Source organism: Papaver somniferum, chromosome 4 (assembly GCF_003573695.1).
Source record: "Papaver somniferum cultivar HN1 chromosome 4, ASM357369v1, whole genome shotgun sequence".
In the NCBI taxonomy this organism is placed as follows: Eukaryota; Viridiplantae; Streptophyta; class Magnoliopsida; order Ranunculales; family Papaveraceae; genus Papaver; species Papaver somniferum.
Window position 1 is genome coordinate 83352177 of NC_039361.1, and position 22215 is coordinate 83374391.

At 38.4% G+C, this 22215-nt stretch overlaps 2 protein-coding genes across 5 annotated transcripts; one reads left to right on the forward strand and one right to left on the reverse strand.

Annotated features, from left to right (window-relative positions):
• Positions 1 to 5472: 5472 nt before the first annotated feature.
• On the reverse strand, positions 5473 to 8089 carry LOC113272755. The gene is made up of 3 exons (XM_026522553.1): positions 7070 to 8089; positions 6399 to 6536; positions 5473 to 6321 (listed from the first exon to the last, which is right to left on the reverse strand). Exons 1-3 carry the CDS (start codon positions 8087 to 8089, stop codon positions 5473 to 5475), a joined length of 2007 nt encoding a protein of 668 aa, XP_026378338.1.
• A 7305-nt stretch (positions 8090 to 15394) lies between these two features.
• LOC113276050 lies at positions 15395 to 19194 on the forward strand. 4 transcript variants are annotated; one of them, XM_026525640.1, is made up of 12 exons: positions 15395 to 15610; positions 15709 to 15758; positions 15864 to 16060; positions 16407 to 16628; positions 16926 to 17230; positions 17328 to 17445; positions 17746 to 17839; positions 18009 to 18284; positions 18416 to 18558; positions 18662 to 18795; positions 18997 to 19083; positions 19172 to 19194. In XM_026525640.1, the coding sequence occupies exons 1-5, from the start codon at positions 15401 to 15403 to the stop codon at positions 17123 to 17125; spliced, it is 879 nt and encodes a 292-aa protein (XP_026381425.1). In that variant the 5' UTR covers positions 15395 to 15400; the 3' UTR covers positions 17126 to 17230; positions 17328 to 17445; positions 17746 to 17839; positions 18009 to 18284; positions 18416 to 18558; positions 18662 to 18795; positions 18997 to 19083; positions 19172 to 19194. The 4 variants fall into 4 exon arrangements, with proteins under 4 accessions (XP_026381425.1, XP_026381426.1, XP_026381427.1 ...); XM_026525641.1 differs by having other exon boundaries at positions 16410 to 16628; XM_026525642.1 differs by having other exon boundaries at positions 15864 to 16051.
• Positions 19195 to 22215: the final 3021 nt, after the last annotated feature.

Here is a 22215-nt window from a genome sequence, read left to right on the forward strand (position 1 = left end):
AAGATACATATGCAGACCGCAAAAATCCGACTTCGGACGAGGATTCTACGGTGTTTTTACTAAAAGGCTGAAGTCTGAAATTTTCTAGTGACGTATTTCAGCAAAATTACTCGTATACTCACATGGATTCTCATTCATTCATTCATAAATCAGCAATTTCATACTTCCATGAAGAAATTACAAGAGATGTACTTACCAGGGGAGTCTCTAAATCATTTGAGGGATTGACAATGCCGGAATCTCTATTGGCAATGCCGTTATCTCCATTCGGTTCGGGATTTCGGGAATTCTCCATATTCCCATGTTCCAAAGAAGAGTGCGCTTCATCAACATGCTGCGTATCTACAATAATTTCTTCCTGGAATCACCAACAACAATTATTATTATTTCATTCAAGGAGATGCCACGATCACCGAAAGAGATACTACATCGACTTCTTCACCAGTGCTGGATTCCTGGATTGTTTTCCCGGGAACAAGTTGAAGACCATCATGGAGAAAAAGTCTGAAAAGAAATAACAAACCTTGGTCTCGTGATCCTAATTGCACGGGTAGAGAAAAGTCATGACACAAGGAGCGCTAACAACTCACCATAGAAATGGTTGGGGACTGCACGTCATTTGCTAACATCCTGTAGTCCTTACTGATGGGTTCTCCGCTCTCGTAAACTTTCTTCCATTTCCGTGGATCTCACTATACGATCATCCCGTGGTAAAGCTAATGAAATAACCAGAAGTGCAACTCAGTATGAAGGATCTCTCACCATCGCTCAGAGGTCCCAGAAGTACCATTTTTTAAAGTTGCATCAATAGAGATGTCATCTCTGGAAACACCATCTTTGGAAGTATAATCATGGGAGTCAGTAATTCTTGCAAAGTGGCTACTTCAGCACATCGTTCATACAAAGCGCAAGATTCAAGAAAATAATGAATCATGGAATAAAGGTGCTCACAACAGCGTCTACAAAATGGTAACCATCCAACTCTTACCTATTTACAATTTCACTAGCTGTAGTGATTACTATCTCGAGAATTTGTTCGCTCCTTCAAACCTACAAAGATGAACCAAATTCGTATTCAAAACCGTAACGTGATTTTCATGAAACTGTGAACAACTCACGAAACTTCCATCATGAGAACAATTCACATTATTTTCACCATGTGAGCGACTCCCACCGAGTGAACACTCACTGGTTTTGTGCATACACTATCAGATCACAAAATCCATACAAACAGTATTTTATCAAAAATTGTTTACTTCTAGCAATTGCTGAAAATCAAAAATTTAATTTCACATTAATTTTCACTATGTGAACATTTACTGGTTTTTCAAAAATTGGAAAAACGTCCATTCCATAATTATGAAAACTTACATACAGACATTTTTTCACCGTGAATAATTGTCTACTTTCAACGATTGTTCAAAATCAAAACATTGATTTTACAAAAAATATATTTTTCAATGTGAAACTCACGTAACTTGAAAATATATGTATATATTTTTGCTCCCTCTCGCGAGCATCCACCTTTGAAACGAGAGTTTACTCCCTTTTGTGAAATCTCACATACTTAAATAAAATTTTGGCTTTCGTGAAAGCGCATAGACAAATTTTTTATCACTATATTTTGTTTGTTTCTTAACTAACGAACGAATGAACATCTGTTCTTAAAACAAGGATTTATTTTTGGGCTCGGGCCCGCAAACATTAAACTGACCAAAACAGGATGCCCGACCGTCCAAATCAGCAGTGCCTCATCTCACAGGATGACACTCCATCATTCAGGGTCCTTATCTGAGCATTTGCTTGTATATGACACCATTGGAGCAAATCGATGATTCTGAAAATACCTTTGTAGACAGAGTCCAACCACCGATCTCATCGACTGAAAATCACCATTTAATGCATACTGCAGAACATGACTGTCCCTCGCTAAGCAGGGGACTTAATGTTGATGGTGGATTTTCAACAAAGGTCAAAACCATAAAATCATGATGCATGTTTTTGACACGGCTTTCAGGCATGCAACGATTCATATTTTATGAAGCCATGATGAACATATATGTCGAAAGGCCTCCACTAGATGAGCGTTTAATCCCTGACATTTCATCGTGCCCTCTATGTAGAATAACATAATTGCGCGGTTCTCCGTAAGATTGAGAGCATTAACGCCTTCAGGACGTCAGTGATACTCACTGTTCCCTGACTACATGAGAGAGAGACCCCTCTACATAGAACAACGATTGGGCGGTTCTCCGTAAAATTGAGAGCAATAATGCCTTCAGGACGTCGGTAACACTCGTTGTTCCCTGACTATGTAGAGAGACCGTGTATACAGCCAGGCGGTTCTCCGTAAGATTGAGAGCAATAACGCCTTCAGGACTTCGGCAACACTCGCTGTTTCCTGACTATGCACCTCAGAACAGGTATGACGCTTTAACTAGCTAATATCCCTTCTGTGATAGATTAATTCTACCGTGACATTCACCACTGAATTCCTAGAAGATAATCTATTTTGTCTCATTACTCCGATTCCATGATCGAATCCACGGCTGATCTCATGGAATGGTAATAGATAATCTCATTACTCCGATTTCATGATCGAATCCACGGCTGATCTCATGGGATGGTAATAACTACTTTCATTACTCTGATTCCGTGGTCGAATCCACGATCCCATAGAATGGTAATTTCGAATTCATGGTCGAATCCACGGATGATCCTATGGATTGATAATAATAAACTACTCACTTTTATTGCTCAATTTCATGAAGCATTCTCCACTGAATTTCATAAATTAGTAATAGATACTCAACAATCGGGCATCTGGACTACCACTGAGTAAGCCCCATAAAATGGTGCAAGTGTACTCAACCATGATGCACAAACGAGCACCCAAATACATGTACGAGCATCCAAAATATGGACAAATGAGGAATCCCGCACAAAACATGATAGAGAAAATAATATAATTAAAATAATGGAGAAGCAACCATGGGCCAGGCCCACCGGCCGGCCGTCCATGCATTAGCCGTGGCCGGTTCCATGCTTCCTCCATTATTGTTCCTTGTTTTTGTTATTTTCATAAACTCATGAAGACTCTTCCATTCTAACAACTTTCCTTGTTTGAGCAAAACTCATGGTTTCTCCATATTTTCGTGGTTTCATCAAAAATAATAATATAAAATAGGGAAAGGTATTTCGTGACCGGGCAACTTAGCCGTCCGGCCATACCCTAGCTGTGGCCAGTCCCACACCTTGCAATCCCTAATCTTTCATAAATTGTTATTTCTCTCATCTCATGAAACTTCCCTGTTTCAGTAAAAATCGTGGTTTCTCCATATTTTCTCAAATATTGCACAAACCACGAAAAGGCCCAAAGTCAACATGGTCACATGACCTACTAGGCTACCCACTAAAATATATTAAAACATTATTTTAATATTCACGAAGTATTGATCAAACGGGCATACTTGCTCATTCGAGCAAAATCGAGAATGTCAGTCAAAGATCGAACTCTTCTGAAAATCCAAGATATTTCTCAAACGCATATCAAAAAATGCCGAAACTCTCAGGACTGAGACACGTGCATTATGATGACACGAGCGTGCTCCCTTGACCGACCAAGGGCGGCTCTAAGGCTTTCAATGAGCCGGTCCCACACGTTTTCACACTTTTGACCTAATTTGCGCAATCGCTCATATTGGGTCCAAACTCTTCACGACCAACTCGGGGTTTGTGAAAACGCCTATCAGTTGTACCATGACTACCAAGGGCCGGTCTCACGCCATCTTGGTCAATCCCTCACCTTTTCATAATTAGGTTTTATCACCTAATGCTCAATCAAGCACTATTGACGAAACCAGCATTCAATCGTCATTCTTTCACCGACTGGTCGACCCAGGACCCTGATGCACGCTCACTCGAGTAATTGGGCATCACATGGACGTCCATAATTCCATGTGGCCGGTTCCCTCTCACTCAGTGACCTATTTTCAGTAATTCATCAATTACTGAACAATTGATCAAAAATCAGGGTTTCGAACAAACGCTCAATAAATCATCATTTTGAGCAAGTTCAGAACACTAATAAATTTATGTTGATCCATCAATCAATATATGGAAATATTATATAATATTCGGTAGTCTACCAATATTTTAATTACTATTTTATTGGGTCACGCACCAATAAATAAATAATTCGTCGAATTGAGCAATACTTGTTCAGTCGCTCAAATATTGATCAGTAATTCATCACTGAATTTACAATATTGCTAGTACGTGCAATGTCAATATCATTCAAACCAGTCTTAACAGACATGTTCAATCCATGAATCGCGGAGCATTCATCACTCATGCTCGATTCAACAAAACCTAGACTCACTGTCTAATCAGTCAACAACTTACTAATTAATCCACGTCTGTCATGCAGACTCCACGATTCTTGAGACATCAATCACGTCACATGGGGGATATCAATTAGGGTTTTGATCTGGCGGTCTACGGCACGTGGATTCATCAACGATGAGAAACGTGAGTAAGTCGTGCAACGGTTGAAGGAGTTAGCAAAATAGTGGGTAGACGATTAACCAAGTCTCCGCACGACCTGGAACTGGTTTCACCATGATCTTCCACTTTCCCACTCTTTCACTCAAGAAATCGTCATACTTACAGGGATCAGTGTGTTCATCATTCTGGCAATATAAATAAATCCAAATCGAGGACAACCGAACATGATCATCATTCGTCAACAACTCGATTAAAACCTATTCATAGAACTCAAGTTCAGCAGTTCATCAATTTGCAGAAACCTTCAACACATCCACAATCCTTGACCAACATTGATCCCACATAATTCTCAGCTTCCCTCATACAGATCAACCCATCTTTCTCTTTGCGACCGAATTGACTCTGGAATGGCCATTGACTTGGTTTAGGCAGGAGTCCTACAGATTGATCTCTCGAATGTAAGCACTCCCTTTGCAGTGCATCTGTGTGAGGTTCAGCAGTTTGCTCGGTCGAGGAGTCTCGACAACAGGCTCGTCTCTTCGATTCCCTGAAAAACCAGCAAACCATTTTTCCCCATCCACAACGTTCTCCTGCAATATTATGTAAGACAATGCAAGTACCACAGTCGTTAGAATCTTGTTCTAAAGATGCATCAACAAACAATTTAAAGGAAACTATGCATTCAGAATGATAGTTATGCATATGATCAGATGCATGTTTTTCATGAGGAGCAGTGATAGAGTCTGAAGGATTAAAATCTGTACATCTACCCTGCACAATATTACTGAGGCTTAGTAATTGATGTCGAATTATGGTGGAAGTTAGAATAGGATTGAGAGTTTTTTCCTGGAAAACACAATCACACCTCTCTTTCCATATAATCCAGCTACCAACCATTAATAATTCTCTCCAACTCTGTCGATCTGAAGAACCAACATTCTGAACATCTTGGAACCATGAAATGATTCATTGTTGTACTGACTGACTGTTAGCAATAATTTGGTCAATATTGATGCTGAGAGATCTCCATACTGCCTTAGCATGGTTACAACTAATAAGAAGATGATACAGAGATTCTTCTTCATGTTTGCATATTTCACAGTGAGTTTCAATGTCCTGCATTGCTTGAGACAGTCTTAACCTTGTTGGAACTATGCCTTTTAGACATTTCCAGATAAAGAGCTTAATACGGTGTGGAAGCTTCATCTTCCACGGTTCTCTCCATACTGTTGTAGGCACAATATTTAGAGCTGTTTGTTGTTGAACCATGGCTTCCATGAGTTTATTACATGCACTCTTGACAATGAAGTTGCCATCTTTCGAAGGAGTCCATTTAATTGTATCTTCTTCTTGAACAAATAGTTTCATCTTTTTGATTTTATCCATAATATCTTGAGAGAATAAAGTGTCAAGAAGTGAAGTATTCCATGAATTGGATTCTTCAATAATCATCTCACTAACATAAACATAATTGAGATGAGAAGGACGAAGAGGCTCAACTTTAGAATTCAGTCCAATAACCCACACATCAACCCAAATTTTAGTGCCTTTACCATTATTAACTTCCATGCAGTAATTCTGTTGAAGTATAGACAGTCCCAATTCAATTCCTTTCCAAGTCCAAGAAGTATTATACTTTTCTTCTGATAAGTGTAAGAAGTCTTCTTTTTTGAAGTACTTAGCCTTAAGAATCATTGATAATAAATGATCTGAATTTTGACAGACCCTCCAAGCCAGTTTAGTGAGTAATGCATGATTGAGCATTTCAAGATCTCTAAATGCTAAACCACCCAAATCTTTTGATAAGCACATATTCTGCCAAGCAATTAAATTCAAACCTCTATTATTTTTGTATCCCCATCAGAATTTTCTTTGCAAAGTGTCAAGTTTACTTGAAGCTTTTTAGGCATCTTGAAAGTACTCATTTGGTACATAGGAACAACATTAAGCACTGGTTTAACCATAGTTGTTCTACCAACTTGATGAAGATTGATTCCTTGCCAGTTTCCAAGTCTTCTTTCAAAAGCTAACTGAATTTCCTCAAAAGCTTTTACTTTAGACTTACCAATAATAAGAGGAGACCCTAGATATTTCTAATTTTCCTTCATAGAATAAACTCCCAAGATATTACTGAGAGTACTACACACAGATGGATCCAAGTTATTACTGAAGTGAACTGAAAATTTGTCAAAGTTAATGACTTGACCAGATTGTGAACTGAAATCTTCTAGAATTGGAGAAGATTATTCACACTGGTTAAATTAGCATGATTGAAAATGAGACAATCATATGCAAAAAACAAATGATTTATAGGTGGAGCTCCCCTTGCAACTGAAATGCCTTTAACTGCCTTAGAATCATGTGCTGCCATAAGGATTCTAGAAAACCATTCCATTGCAAGAATGAAAAGATAGGGAGACAATGGATCTCCTTGTCTTATGCCTCTGGAAGGGAAAGATTCCTCACATGGGGAACCATTTAGAAGGACTTATAATGAGGTGGTACTTATACATTGATGTATTAGTTGACACCATTCTTCACCAAAAACAAAAATTTGAAGTACTTTGATGAGAAAAGGCCACTCAAGCCTATCAAAAGCTTTTGACATGTCAAGCTTGAGTGCTAACCAACCTCCTTCACCTTGTTTCCTCTTCATAGAATGAATTAGTTCATGTGCAACAATAGTATTATCATTTATCGATCTGCCTGAGACATATGCAGCTTGATAAGGAGAAATAATTCTATCCATGAGAGGTTTCATTCTGGAGACAAGAATTTTTGAAATGATCTTGTATGAAGTATTACAAAGACTTATAGGTCTGAATTCAGAAGGATTTGATGGTTTGTTCTTCTTAGGAATAAGGGAGATATAAGTCTTATTGATCTTCTTAGGTAAGAAATTTGTAGAGAAAAAATTCTTTACCATTTCACAAACATCTTCACCAACTGTGTTCCATTGAGACTTGTAAAAACCTGCTTGGAAACCTTCAGGTCCAGGTGCAGACCAACTCTCCATATTCTTCAAAGTCTTAAGTATTTCTTCATTAGTAGGTGCCACAAGAAGCAATCTGTTATCTTCTTCTGTGATGACAGAATGAATATTTGCATAATGATGTTCTTCAATATTTGGATTTCCAGAAGTACTGATATTTTGAAAATGTGCTGTAAGAAGTGAAACAATTTCGTCTCTAGTGTGAATCCAATTACCTCCTTGATCCCTCGGAGAATCAATATTATTTCTTGCTCTTTTCCTTTTTGTTAAGGTATGGAAGTATTTTGTGTTATAATCCATATCCTTGACAAAATTGTCTCTTGATTTTTGTTTATTGAACTCATACTGAATTTGATGCCATTTATCCAACTCCTTACTTAACTCAGTTGCTTTGGATGTATTATCTTGAGAAAAAGGAAGAGCTTGAAGATCAGCTAATTGTTTTTGAAGGATATCCACATTCTGATTAATGTCTCCAGAGTGAACCTTATTCCATTTTGATAGAGCTATTCTTGTCAACTGCAGTTTTTTAACTAGATTGAACCTGGGGGACCCTTGTATTGTTTTATCCCAAGCCTTTGCTATCTCCATTGCACATGTTCTATCCTGTAGCCAAGAGAGGAAAAATTTGAATGGCTTCCATAATTTTGGTTCCAAATAATCTGTGACCAATAAGATGGGACAATGATCACTGCCAAGCTGATTGAGATGAAGAAGTTTGGAATCTGAATAGATAGAGTTTCATTCAGCATTAGTTAAAGCCATATCCAGCCTATACCTTTTCTTGCCTGTTCCAGAATTATTATTAGTCCAAGTGTGCTCTCTTCCTATAATCCCCAAATCCTCTAAACCCACTTCTTGAATAACAACATGAACTAATCCGTCACTTGAAGAAGAAGCCGAAGAAGAGTTATCTTGAAGATGAAAATTGAGATCCCCTAGAAGAACCCATGGATGAGAAATATTAAGACCAATATCCTTGATGAATTACCACTGTGATTTCTTTTTTGCATAATTGCAATAACCATACATACAAGATAATAATCATTCTTGTTGGCTTGGATCACTTTGAATAGCTGCATGAATCATGTTATTGTCACAGCTAACAACATCACAAACAAAACCATTTTCCACATAAGAACTAAACCCCCTGAGAGACCAACTGGTTCAAAAAAAAAAAGATTAGGGTACCTAAATGGTGCTAACAAGGTTCGCATTCTATCTTCATGTAATTTAGTCTCACAAAGAAAAATTATGTCAGGATCTTGAGTTCTAATTAAACCTCTGAGATTATCTCTAGTTGCAGGGGTGCTAAACCCTTGGACATTCCAAGAAAAAACTTTCATGATGCAAAATGATTGAGCAAAAAGAAAAAGAAAGCTAATTTTGAAGAAGCTAATGTATTTTTTTGAATTCTAACGTGCATGAGAATTTAATACAATGCAAAACTAAATTATGTAGGAGTTTAATAAGACTAACTAAATGCCTGTCGAGATAACCAAGGACAATTAAATGAACTATGAGAGACAAATATTTAGTAAATGAAAACAAGAAAATAATGAGTTAAGCACAAAAATTGAGAGAAAGTTTGTATAAATTTTTGTTACCTGATTCCCCTTATATATCTGCAGATCTTGATTATCTCCAGTTGTGATCATCTGAGCATTCATAGAGGATGGGATAGGATTCAACATAGTGTTTTGTGGAGGCTGTTCAGATGATACAGTGAGAGAATGAGACTCTGTTGACACCTTCACCTTTGAGTAGCAAGTCTAAATTTATTACTTCACCATCTTTAGGGGGAACAAAGACAGCTTTTTTGATGAACTTTTTCTGATTCAGCTTCACTGTTGGAGTCTTGATAGACGATGTTTCACCACTAGATGCAGCAACAATTATATTCTTGCGAATATTGCTAATGTTTCCGACAAAATAAGGTTTATCACGTGCTTTCTTCAGGTAAATAGCTGCGGCCTTGCAGTCATGTTCAGAATGATTAATGATGTAGCACTCAGTACAAATGTTTCTTGGCTGACGTTCAAAGAAGAATTGTTGCCATTTTGTAACGCCAACATTAGTGGTACATTTCACTCCTCGTCTAAGTGGCATATAGATATCAACATTGACACAAGATTTCACTGGAACATTACCGATAGGAATTGCATCTTTGGTTCCATAGCAACAACATCGCCCATAACGTGACCAATTTTCGTGATAGAAGAGACATTCATATGTTCCGGAAGTAAGTATTTTAATTGAATCCAGAAAAGTTGAAAGCCTCAATGTTTTTCAGTATAGACCATGCCTGGAATATAATCATGGACAACTAAAAGATGATTGTTAATGTTCCATGGCCTCTCATCGATCACTTTATTAAGCAGCTCCCATTGATTGAATTTGAATAACATCAAATTTGGCTCTAATTCAACAATTCTTAAGTTCTCCGGTTTTAGAAATGGCAAGGTGAAGATGATTCTTTTTTCAACCATATCATAACTCATTCTTCCTTCAATAATGATCTTACCAATGGCACAATCTTCCCAATCATCTTTGGATTCTTCTTCGTTGTTGATATTCTTGACGACAACAACTTCATTAGTATCCCCCATCTCCAGTGTAGCTTGCTTGAACTTGCTAACTAAATCAAAAATTTGACTTGAACTTCCTTCTTCCATGCTTAGCGTCGTTCTCAAAATTACTCTGGTGTATTGCTGAGAATAATGAACGGGGGTTATGTAGAAACTAGGGTTTATTGTATGTTTACTTATAGAGTGTTGAAGAAGAGATAATCCAGGAATAATGTTGCTGACTAATTGCGGATAATCTTTTGACCTAAAAGTAGTGTAACAAAATTGTTTAGAATCTTTCTTTGTTTGGGAATGATTATAACTGTCAACAACAAAAGGAAGCAGTAAAGTAAGGAAACTAATTAACTGCATGTAGCTGATTTTATGGATTTTGAATTTTTTTGAATTTGTTATAGGGTGGGATGAACTATAACCAGGAACCTCTGAGTTGAGACCGATCCAAGACATCTTCCACACAACATCATGAGCAAAAGCATTGCAACCTATCCACTCTAGACCTCTAAGCAAAAGCTTATAGATATACTCAGCAAAAGCTATGATCACAATAACAAAAGAGACAAAAGCCATTAGAGAAAAATCAATATGCAAACGCAAGAGGAATCAGAGAAAAAAATTATCTAGCCATGGACTAAAAATACATACACAATGAAGAAAACCTTAAAATTAAAGGAAATAACTAATAAGAAAGCGAAAGGAGATTTGTTAAATGCACGAGTTGTATGTCATAATCAAAAAAGAAGAATCAGTTGTAAAGAATCTGAAATTTTAGCATCGATTTAAGATAAAAGAAGCAAACCGAGTTATAAATTGATCTTTGCACTGGAGATTTTTTATGCATGGTGTGAGAGGCAGATGAAGGTGGTGATATATTTGTTGAAGCACTTGGTAGTAAAGTAGTGGTGATTGTAGGCAGTTCTTGATGCTCCATTATTTGGAAGGTGAGAAGTTGAGATGAAATTGGTGAATAGGATTGCACTAACGAGAGTTGAACTTAAAAAAGAACAGGAAAATCCCAGAAATTCGTGCTGAAAAATCTTTCCCTTGTAGAGGTGGTGATTCAGATCATAAAATGATTCTTATCTCGGTAAACAAAGTTCGAATAGGGAGAAGTTACTTAACCAACTATCCGCATCCAAGAAAACAAGAGAGCTTAGGTGATATGCAGATTTGCAAAACTTGATTTATGGTCAACGCTACGGCCCATCTTGACTCAATCGATTGTGAAAAAGGAAAATCATGCTAAAAGAATTCAAACCTAAACGCACTAGTTGAACTATAAACTCAAAAATTGAACTATAAACTCAAATAAATCATTTATATTAAAATTGACTGAATATATTTTGTTGTATGTGCAGTGTAATTCCACTGTTCCAAAAAAATAGATTATGTTCTAATGGTATCTCCTCTATTGTAGATTTGGAACAATGGTTTATGTCAGCATCAAATTATCAATAGAAATGCCCAACTGAAAGTAGACTTCAGGAGTATTACTGCGGGCATGCAGACTCGCTTAGGTACTACTCCCTCTGTGTCTAAAAAATAGACAGGTTTGTGTGCAAATTTACACGCAAACAAGCCTATTATTTAGAAACGGAGGCAGTATCGTCTGGCGTGGAAATAGAAAATGGACCACATTTCCCAACCATTCTCATATTAAATAGTAGTGCATTTCAGGACACACTGTCTGACGGGCACAGTGTTGGAGTATAAAATTGGTGCATGTCACACCAATCACTTCATGCAAGAATTAAAACAACTGATAAATCCCATCGTCAGAGTAATACCTATGCAATAAGCAAACTCTTTTCCGCTTTCTCCCTAATCCTAGTATCCCATTTCAGAGAAAACTCTCTTATGCCTCTACCATCTTTCCACAAACCCGTTTCAGTCACAACACATTTCGGTAAATTTACTGTAATTACGGACTAAGAGTTGTAATATGTTCCACATTGGCTCTGTTTTTTGAGTTCCAAATAAGAGGGTGTATCCTATTTTTCCGAAATATTGTACCAGTTTCTTTCATTTCGGTTCCAAGACGGATCATCGGATAGTCCGGAAAGTCCCCACACCTATTTAAGGAAACATTTTTAGTTCCGCTTTTGTTGTATTTATTTCTTTACTGTATTTAGCAGTAAAGCTTTTGAGCTTCTTATTCTTATCTAGAGCCTTGTTAGAGTGTGTTGTTGTTGTATTTGATTCATGTGTCTTCTCTATTCTTCTTCTTTCATCATATCCTCTAAAAGGATATCACTTTTTCCCATTTTGCGAAGAACAAGGGTTTAAGGAGTTAAGAAAAACAAGGGTAGTAAGGGTTTAAGAGTGAGAGATTTCAGACAAGGAGATGGGTTTGATTAGTTCTCAAGGATTTTCAGACAAGGAGATGGGGTTTGATTAGTTCTCAAGGATTTCTACTTTGAGCTTCACTATAACAAATGCCCTCTAGTTCAATATATATACTGCAAGTATCAGAATCATCATCTATTTTTCAATTTCTATCTGTTTCTACTACTTGTTGTGACAAAAATCACAGAATGGGGTATAAAAAACGAAACCCTGGTTCTCGAGACAAACCCACTTCAGTTAGTGCCTCTGCCACTGCCGCCACTGTAACTGCAACTTCAGCAGAGGTGGTAGTTAAAGATGGTAATGTAAGTGCTAATTATGAGAAGAAGCTGATATCTAGTATTAAAGTTGAATACGAAAAAGCCCTAAATGAAATTGCAAAAGGGAATCGTGCAAAGGCTTTCAAATCTTTGAAAGAGCTAAGTCTTCGGTATGAGAGCGTTGGTCTTGTTCATCGTGTTTTATCGGCTGTTTTCAGTTTTGCTGGTGCTCTAGTTAAGGACCCGAATGAGAAACAGATGCATACTAAGAATGCCATTGAATCAGCTAAAAGAGCTGTTTTATTAGCGCCAAATTCTATTGAGTTTGCTCATTCCTATGTCAGCTTACTCTTCGAATCCACAAATGATGCCGAGGTTGGGTATGGTGAGGTTGTTGATGAATGTGAGAGGGCACTCGCTATTCAGAATCCGATCGACCCAGCTAAGGAGAGTTGGGAAGGCGGGAGTGACGACAACTTAACAACACCTAGGAAACGGATAGGCGATGTTCAACAAAAGCTTCGATTTCTTGCGCGGAGAGCTAAACTAGCTTCGATTTCAAATGGGACGAACAGTCCTAATAATGGAACTGGCCACAAGTTTCAGTTGTTGCAAAATCCTGTGGAGGTTAGCTTAGCTCACACTAGACGTCCTAATGAGATTAAGAAAGCAACTAAGACACCTGAAGAGAGAAGAAAGGAAATTGAGGCAAGTGTAGCTGCTGTTAGGCTATTGCAAGAAAAGTCTGATTTGCTTCCTTCAGTGAATGATAAAAAAAGAGATTTACACTCATCTTTGGGAACTCACAGTGACCACAGGATGTAAACATTCATATTTGCAGAAGACTGCGTCCCTGTCAGACAGGATGAATCATGTTAGATCTTTTTGGGATTCAATGGCCCTTGAGAAGAAGCAAAGTTTGCTCCAAGTGAGTACTGAGGATCTCAAGTCCCATGTAAGTTCAACAAAGGATAATTTGATGTTAGAGTCTCTGTCAGAGGCCCTGTTATTTGCGCAGGATAAAAGGACATGGAGGTTCTGGGTATGCTGCTCCTGCAGTGAGAAGTTCACTGATGGTGAGTCACTTGTGCAACATGTGGTGGGGGAGCATATGAGTAGCTTCTCTCCAAATGTGCAGTCGATACTGCCTGATGAAAACGAAGATAATAAGCCTTGTGTTACTTTAGAAATGCTTCAGCAGTCTGAGCGCAAAGGGAAGGTTACTTTGAGCAGTGATTCATCATATCTCCTTTTGGACGAGCATTCAATTGGAGGTGACATTACTTGTAAAGATGCTAGCAATGCTCTACTATCCTGGATATAAGCAGGCCCCTCAATCAGGGAACAACTGAATTCATGGACCCATCTGAAGAAACAAAACACCCGTAGCGGATTAGAATTGCTTCAGAAGCGTGAGGAGAAATATAACTTCTTACAACACTTGTGTAAGGAGAAATGCAAGTTCCTGAGTTCTAAAGAAGGTCTACTGGCAGTTGAAAGTCTTTGTGTTGAAGAGCTTAAAAAGAGGGAGAATAATACTAGAAACGCCTCTCAGATTTTTGAGGCTGTTTTTAGCAAGCGACGGCAAGAACTTACTGAAAGGGAAAGTGATGCGATATTGATCGGTAGCGAGTTTGAGTTAGAGGCTATATCAGTTGTTCTTAGAGAAGCACAGGCTTTAAAGGATGCACCATTCGGATGCGAAGGAACCTCAGCTGATGTCACTAGACGTTTATCTGATAATGAGGAAAAAGACAAGTGGAGAATGTGTTATGTCCTCCATCAAGCAGATAATTGCATTATGCAAGCAATCAACACACTGAAGGTTCAGCTATCTGCAGAGGTGGGTTTGTAACTACTTGTACCTTTTCAGCTATACTCAATGTTTTAATCTCATGTGTTGTGTTCTGCAGATCTGTAAAATTGATTGGATCATAGATCAAACTGCCTTGGACATGCAAACATTAAAGCTGAAGATTGTGCCTTTGTCTTCCTACAACTTTCGGGAGATTATCCTGCCTCTTATTCAGTCATTCATGCGGGTATTGTTGGGGTATATATTTAAAAACATAGTTTTGTAATAATATGCCAAAGTTAGAGAGATAGTATGGTGGCATTGTTTTGAGCTCCCACACTATAGGCATGGGTTCAATTCCCACCCCACACAATTTCACTAGGGTATATATTATTTATACTATATATTATATTACATTAGTCCGGGAGCGGGGTCTTGGGATGGGAGGTCTGCTGATCCAGAAACAATTTTTTTGCTATTTTAATACGGCCGTTTTTTTGCTGTTACAAAGAAATTTAATTGGCATTTAATCGAAAATTAATTTTCCATTAATTCCATTGATTCTTTTTGATTATAAAAAAAAAAAACTGGTTTCTGGAAGAAAAGATATAGAACGTTATTTTTATTTCGTCAAGTTTTTCTGAGCAAGTGTTGTTGAAAGAGTTATTATTGATTCGATTTCTCAGTGCAGAGAAATCGAAAGAGATAAGCTGTTTTATCCCATAGGGTTTCGACAAAAAACTGACTGCTAGCACAATCAAGAGGCAGAGTCGCGAAACACCTTAAAGATAGCGACCTAGTACACGACTCAGCGGTTTCTTTGTGTAATTTGATTATAGTGCTTTGTTTCCAACAGGTATGTACTTTAAGATTATAATCATAAGTCAATTTTTTTGAGATGTAACTTACTGATTTCATGGTTGTTTCTCTTTTCCAGGCACACTTGGAGGAAATAGTTGCCAAAGATGCTAAAGAGAAATTTGATGCTGCAAGCGAAGCACTTTTAGCTGAACTTGTACTTGAACCTAAAAAGGGAATTCAGAAAGGTGGTGATTCTAAACATAACCAGGACAAAATGAAGGATAAGAAAAAGAAAAGGGATCACAGAAAAGCTAAGAGTTTAAAGGTTATAACTATTGGGTCTATCTTTATTTAGGGGTTCATACTTATCGACCTGTTATGTCAAGTCATATGATGGTGGCTCACTGCTTTTGTATTTTGCAGATGAATGGTGGTAGTGAGCAGCATCTCCACGCAATACCTACAGAAGAAATGTGCGCCAGTAGTTTCTTTTACCATCACAGATAATTGCAGAGTTTTTTCCTCTACTTTTTAGTGGTAGTGTATCTCCTTGTTTACTGTTTGTTATATTGATGCAGCCACTTCTCTATTAAGTCTGAAAGTCATCCAGATTCGGAGATTGTAGGTGGTGTTAGCGGTGATGACCTGACACAACAAGAAAAAGAATATAGACATAAAATTGAGCTTGAAGCGGAGGAAAGAAAGCTTGAAGAGATTCTGGAGTATCGGAGGAAAATCGAGAATGAGGGCAAACAGAAGCATCCAGGTGAGTTAGGTAAGAAGTGGAAGAATGTTGGATTGTGTGGCAGCTGCCAGATGGATTCCCGGTTGAATTAAACACCGTCGCTTTTGTCCAGATGCATTCGAACAGTTGAAAAACTGTAACCATGGGGCATTTCTTCTGGTACCTTCCCTGTGGTCAACTTCTAAAAGTGGGGTTGTCTTTAGGTGTCCAGTATGAGTGGGGCCATGGTCTCTACAATGTTATCTTCAAGTATAGGCTCTCGCTTCTGGCATTCATTTGTTCGAATTCTGCAATGGTAGAAATTTTTACGGGGTAGTTTGTGTTAGTTATGTAAACCCTTTTAGTTTAACTGTTTGTTTGTTTGATTTCATTTTAGCAGCCGTTAATGGTGAAGCACCCGACAGTTGCTTTGTGCCTTCTGAAGGCTTGAGAGGAAGGCAATGCAAACGGCACAACAGCTATACCAGTGTTGTAAAAGGCCGTTCCCGATCCTTGGATTCTGGAAATGATATTCGTGAACCTGGGATTCTTCAAAATCAAAGTTCTGTCAGAGAGCACGCCAGTGTAGGGGATTGGAAGACTCCTCATGTTCTCAACAGTAAGTAACATTGGACTTTGGTGTCATATACGTGTAATATTTATGCATAATGTAAAAAGACATTGAATTCCACAAACTGACGTTTAAATCCAATCTCTATTTATCTGAGAAGTTGAGAAGACTGGACCATGCCCTCATGAGTCTTGATATACTTCCTACACTAGCTTTCCTTTAATGCTTTTTCTTGATAAGTTTTGAATCTTATACCTTTCTGGAATGGTTAGAAGATATGTTTAACATTGCTAAGCAGTTCCATTCACATTGTAATTTTTGCACTTTTTTGATGTTTGATTCCAGACACATTTCAAGCATGTCAAATTTCACCGATAGCTGGTCCAAGAATGTTGCCTCCAGAGATGTCCTCAGAATCAGATGCCCGTAGAGTTTCACAAAGTGAAACCATTTTTGGCAGCATTAATGGAATGGAGTTTTTAGGAACATGGTCTAAAAATGAAGCTGGCAAATACAAATGTTTGTGGCCTCAATTGACATCTTGAGAAGATGAAATCATTTTCAACAGCAAGAACGGGACCGAGGTATTGGGAGCAGGGTTAAAAAATAAAGCTGGCGAATATAATTGTTTTCTGAATGTTATTATACAGGTCAGCGCATTCTGGCAGTCACCCTTTCGGCGATCTTTCATATGATTTATATATTCCTTCAGCTTTTGCCTTACACTTATTTGTTGTGAAAATGCAGTCCTTGTGGCATTTAAAAGGCTTTCTCAAAGAGTTCTTAAGGGAAAAAATATCTACGCATCTGCATGTTGGGAATCCTTGCGTTTTATTAATGGCAACTGCAAGATGAAACTTAGCTTGTATAAAGACTACTCTCTTTATTGATGTTTAGAAAATCTCTCAAAACTAAATACAAGCTCTAATCTTGCTCGTATGATCAACCACAACTTTGGTGATCATATATATATAACTAGAACTTCCTTTTCTAATCATATTTCCTTATTACATGTATTCCCTTTTCTTAGAACTAGATGACTTCTAATTCCCTTAGGATTACATCAATTTCCTAATCTTGTCCTAACCATCTTGTTAGTGACTTCTATGTTGAAGTTAATCCAACATGTATGTGCACTATATGACATATTCATGGCTTTAAGCAGGGCATCTACAGATATGCAGGCTGAAGCAGTTTCTGCTACCTCTCTGAGAGTTGCTCTTAGCAACTTGTATCTAAATAGTAATTTCTTTCAACAGGTAAATCATAGTTTGCAATTATGCTTGATGCCATTTTATCAAGGTTTATGTTCAATTTGTATCCACAACTTCCGCACTAGCATTTTGGAGATTGGAATTTATAATCGAAGATCGCTGAATCATTATAACCAATCAAAATTGAACTGATAAGTATAGTGACAACTGGCAGGCCCAGATGAATGATGCTTCGGAAGTAATGGCAGTAATCTTTGACTGCCTTCATAGATCATTTGCTTCTGTTTCAAGTGGATTTGATATAGAATACGAAGATAAGAATGTTGATGATTCTTGGGACTGTGAAAGCAATACTTGTGTCGCACATTCTCTTTTTGGAATGAACATCTTTGAGAAAATGCATTGCCACAGTTGTGGTTTGGAGTCGAAGCATCTGAAGTACACTTCATTCTTCCACAACATCAATGCTAGTGCACTCAGAACAGCGAAGGTATCTCAAGTGGCATTGCCGTTTTGTTTAAAACTTGTCATTTCATTGGCGAAGAGGTAGAAACATTAATCGTCTAATTGTTCGATACTTATTTTTTCAAAAATTTATTTTACTAAAACTTATGTCAGCAGAGTCTGGGTGCGGATAGCTCTTTTGGCGAGCTTTTGTATAACGTTCAGTTGAATCAGCAGTTAGCATGTGACCCAGAGTTTGGTGGCTGTGGAAAACTCAATTATATGCATCAGTTTCTTTCTCCACCACGTGTTCACAGCAGGTTAGCAAATCAAATTGGTGAACTGATCAGTTGCTCATGAAAATGTTAGTTTAGGTTTCTTGTTTGTAACCCTTAGATTTGTATTTTTTTTTCCACATTCCAGTTCTTGGTTGGCAGAATACACATGAGTGCGCAAATGACATATCCGCAACACTGGCTGCCCTGACCACTGAATTAGATTTCGCTGTCCTATATCGTGGGCTGCTTCCAGGGAACAAACACCGCTTAGTTTCAATGGTATGATGAAATAACATATTAATCTTTAACAAAAATATGAAAAATTCTGTGTCCTTGCAGAATCATAATTCTTTGCTGCACTATGGTTTTCTATATCTTTAGTACGGAGAAATTTGTGTCCTTTCTTATGACCCATCTCCGCACATTTTTTGGCAGAAAGTTTTTACATTTGGCCCCTTAAATGGTCATGTATTTTTGTAGGCCTGCTATTATGGACAGCATTATGGCTGCTTTGCATACAGTTGTGAACAAGACCGATGGACAATGTATGATGACGAAACTGTCAAGGTACCGCTCTGTCTTCAAATTCTTTCTTTTAAAAATCAGATTGGGTTTCCAGGTAACAATTTTTCATCAGCTAGTAGAATTTGTTCAGGTAATCGGCGGATGGGATGACGTAATTCTCATGTGTGAAAGAGCACATTTGCAACCTCATATTCTTCTATTTGAAGCGGTAGATGAAGAGGTAGATTAAGTTATACCTAAAGTGACTCACAAGTTACCATCCAACTGTGTACAGGCAAAAGTGACCCACCCTGCTTTTATAGAAGTTTAGTTAATGATACTAAAGTTTTGAATGGCTCTTTTTGTGATGTTTTGTATAGCCATCGTTATATGGAAGCTAATTATGCTGAATATTTGGCAAAGGCAGCTCTAGGTGAGGTCTATGATTTGTCCTTGATTTGTTTACCACCACGAGAACTTGTAACTAATATATAATCTGGATGAAGACACGAGGGGAAGGCCATGTCCCTGTTTTGTCAGGCCCAACTAGATTTCTGATGTTATGCGTGGGTGTTTTTTGGGTATATGAACTTCTGATGAGAAAGGTTTAAGATATTTTCATTTAGATTTCAGACTAAAATTACTAGATGGATTAAATGCCGTTCATATTTCATAATGGCCACAATGGTTGATTGTGACTCCGAGATTAGAAAAAAAAAAAGCTCGAGCATGGCGAAGCGAATTTCGCATCATAATATCCAAAAAAAAAACCAAAAAAAAAACAAGTGTCATGTATGTGGCTTGCTGTATGTCGTGATTCACGTGAAAATATTAGACCTCGCTTACTGACTGCAGTAGAGTTTTGGGTGCATCATAGGGAGCACCAATTGTCTCATCGGCAGTGTCGGAGTATGGAAGTAAGTGGTGCATGTCACTTATGAGTTCGTGCAAGAATTAATTCAAATCCATCAATGTCATTTTTTCGTGCAAGAATTATAAGCAATTCAAATCCATCAATGTCATTTTTTTAATACTTTCAAAATACTGCTAGGATGATTGTTTTTGTTAAAGCTATTGAGGGCAAATACATGCACCCCTAAATAACTAAGAGTGCACATTCCTCCCCTTTGTACTTGTTGCATATAAAATCTGGTGTAGTAACTTTTTAAGGATTTATTTCACTTTGAAATTTAATTAAAAAAATTAAGCAAGCCAAGAAATTTTCTCTTTCTTTATCAAGTCTTGTTAGAACCCCAAAAAAGATAACCATCGGTTTAATTCTTCTCTTTGAAGGATTATCATTTTTCTTTTTCGATTTTGTTTTGGGTAGTTTCTGTTGTTTTTGGTAAATTCGGGTGTGTTGATGAAAAGCGAATCTAACCCTAAACAAATGCACTCCACGAGAGTACTTTAGATTCGAGAGTATTTTAGATCAATCTGTACAATCCTGGCCTAAACCAAGAAATGGTCGTTCCAGTCTTGCTTCGGTCACAAAATGAAGGAGAAGGGTTGATCTTAGGGAGGGAAGCGAAGAAGGTGTTGAGACCAGAATGGTTAATTCTGAAGGTGTGGCTATTTTATGACTTGTATCAGAATATGGAACTGGCTTGCAGAATATAAGCTATCAGTTCTCGGTGTTTTTCTGGATACTGTGTTGTTGTTAACCAAATCTCTGTTGTTTGGTCGAAATAGGTAGAAACCTATTTATACAAGTCATAATTGAACGCACCCCGATCTCGTAGAAAATGGGAGTCGTTGAGTGATGGAGAAGTGGGGCAATGTGTAAGTTCCAGAAACCATGTCCCTATCATGGGGAAAAATGGGTTGGTTTACACCCACTACTCCTTGCGCCACTAACTGCCCGCTTTCCTGACACTTTCTTATAATAGGCGTGTTGCCGCTGCACGTTGTAAACCGCCATACCAATACCCTGATGAGCATCCCCCAGTTTGTGACATGTTTGATGTCTCGAGTATTTTCGTGGAAAATGTGTAGCAGATTGCTGAGTGGGTCTTGTACGCAAGACCTAGTTGTTCTGATCAATCGTGCGCCAGCTGGGCGACGGATGATCATGTTGTGGCAAGTCAAATCTTGGAACTAGCCGTATAAAATACGACATGTGAACCTGAGACTTGCCATAGGCCGGTCAATTCTATGGCGAATTTGGACGGTTGAGGTTGTAATTCATGAGAGATGGTGGCCATTGATTGTGGCCACATTCCGTTGGCACCTGATAATAGCATAGTGGCGCCATTGGCAGATGCCAGTGGCATAGTGGCGCGAACAGCGCCTGACGTAGCCGTGGAAGCTATATTCTGGCACATTGGTGTTAGACCCAAGTATGGCTGGGCAATATTAGTTCCAGTTGCCATATCAAACTTAATGCCCAAGGGAGCATTACTTGGCTTGTTTGGCGTAGCAACCTTATCTAAATTAAGGTTTGGCATATCGAAACCCTAATTAACGCGTGTGGCCTTGTGGTCGCGGCACAGTGACGTTTTTTGCGTAAACGGTGCCATGGACGCGTCAAATGAGCTATGGCAGGGCCATAAAATGGGGACGGTCACAGGAGCAAGGGTAGCTATGAGTGTCCATATCATGACGCCATTTTTAGGGTTTCTTGGGACGCATGGCTCGTGGTACGTTGTGGGGACCAAAGTGGCGTAATTTGAGCCACGACCAAAATTACGGTTTCAACTAATGCCACTAAAGCAAAATCGTGTTATAGTTGGGAATACCCTGATTGAAGCACGTCATGCCGTTGGCCACGAACAGAAGGTGGGTTAGTTCGTGGTTGTGCTATTTGTGGCACGTTGGCATGGTAGAGTGGCATGTTGGCATACCGATTAGCTTATTGGCGCGGCATGGCATGTTTGTCATGCACGTTTGGTATGCCATTAGCATGTTGGCGCGGAATGGCAGGTTTGGCATGCCATCAACACACTGGCGCGGTTTGGAAAGTCAATTGGCATTGTGACCATCTGGCGCAATTTGCCTCTTTTAATATTGTGGCAGGTTTAGAGCAACCTGATTGGTCAATAGAAAAGGTGTCGGACTAACATAGGGCTTGGCCATATCTTCTAGTGCGCGTGGAGGGTTTAAAGTGACCTGTTTGGTCGATAGGAAAAAGGGTCGTCAAGTGTGAGCCCGACCACACTCTATGTGCATGTGCCGGATTTATAGTGACCTGATTGG

Bases quoted from the DNA above. Each gene is read 5' to 3' on its own strand.
- LOC113276050 (XM_026525640.1), top strand. From the start codon at position 15,401: ATGGTTGTTTCTCTTTTCCAGGCACACTTGGAGGAAATAGTTGCCAAA. The intron at 15,611-15,708 runs GTTATAACTATT...TGTATTTTGCAG, and splicing joins GAAAAGCTAAGAGTTTAAAG to ATGAATGGTGGTAGTGAGCA. The intron at 16,629-16,925 runs GTAAGTAACATT...GTTTGATTCCAG, and splicing joins GACTCCTCATGTTCTCAACA to ACACATTTCAAGCATGTCAA.
- LOC113272755 (XM_026522553.1), bottom strand. From the start codon at position 8,089: ATGGAGATAGCAAAGGCTTGGGATAAAACAATACAAGGGTCCCCCAGG. The intron at 6,537-7,069 runs GTACTTCAAATT...GAGGAAATTCAG, and splicing joins AGTGGCCTTTTCTCATCAAA to TTAGCTTTTGAAAGAAGACT. The intron at 6,322-6,398 runs GTAAACTTGACA...ATTGCTTGGCAG, and splicing joins AGATGCCTAAAAAGCTTCAA to AATATGTGCTTATCAAAAGA.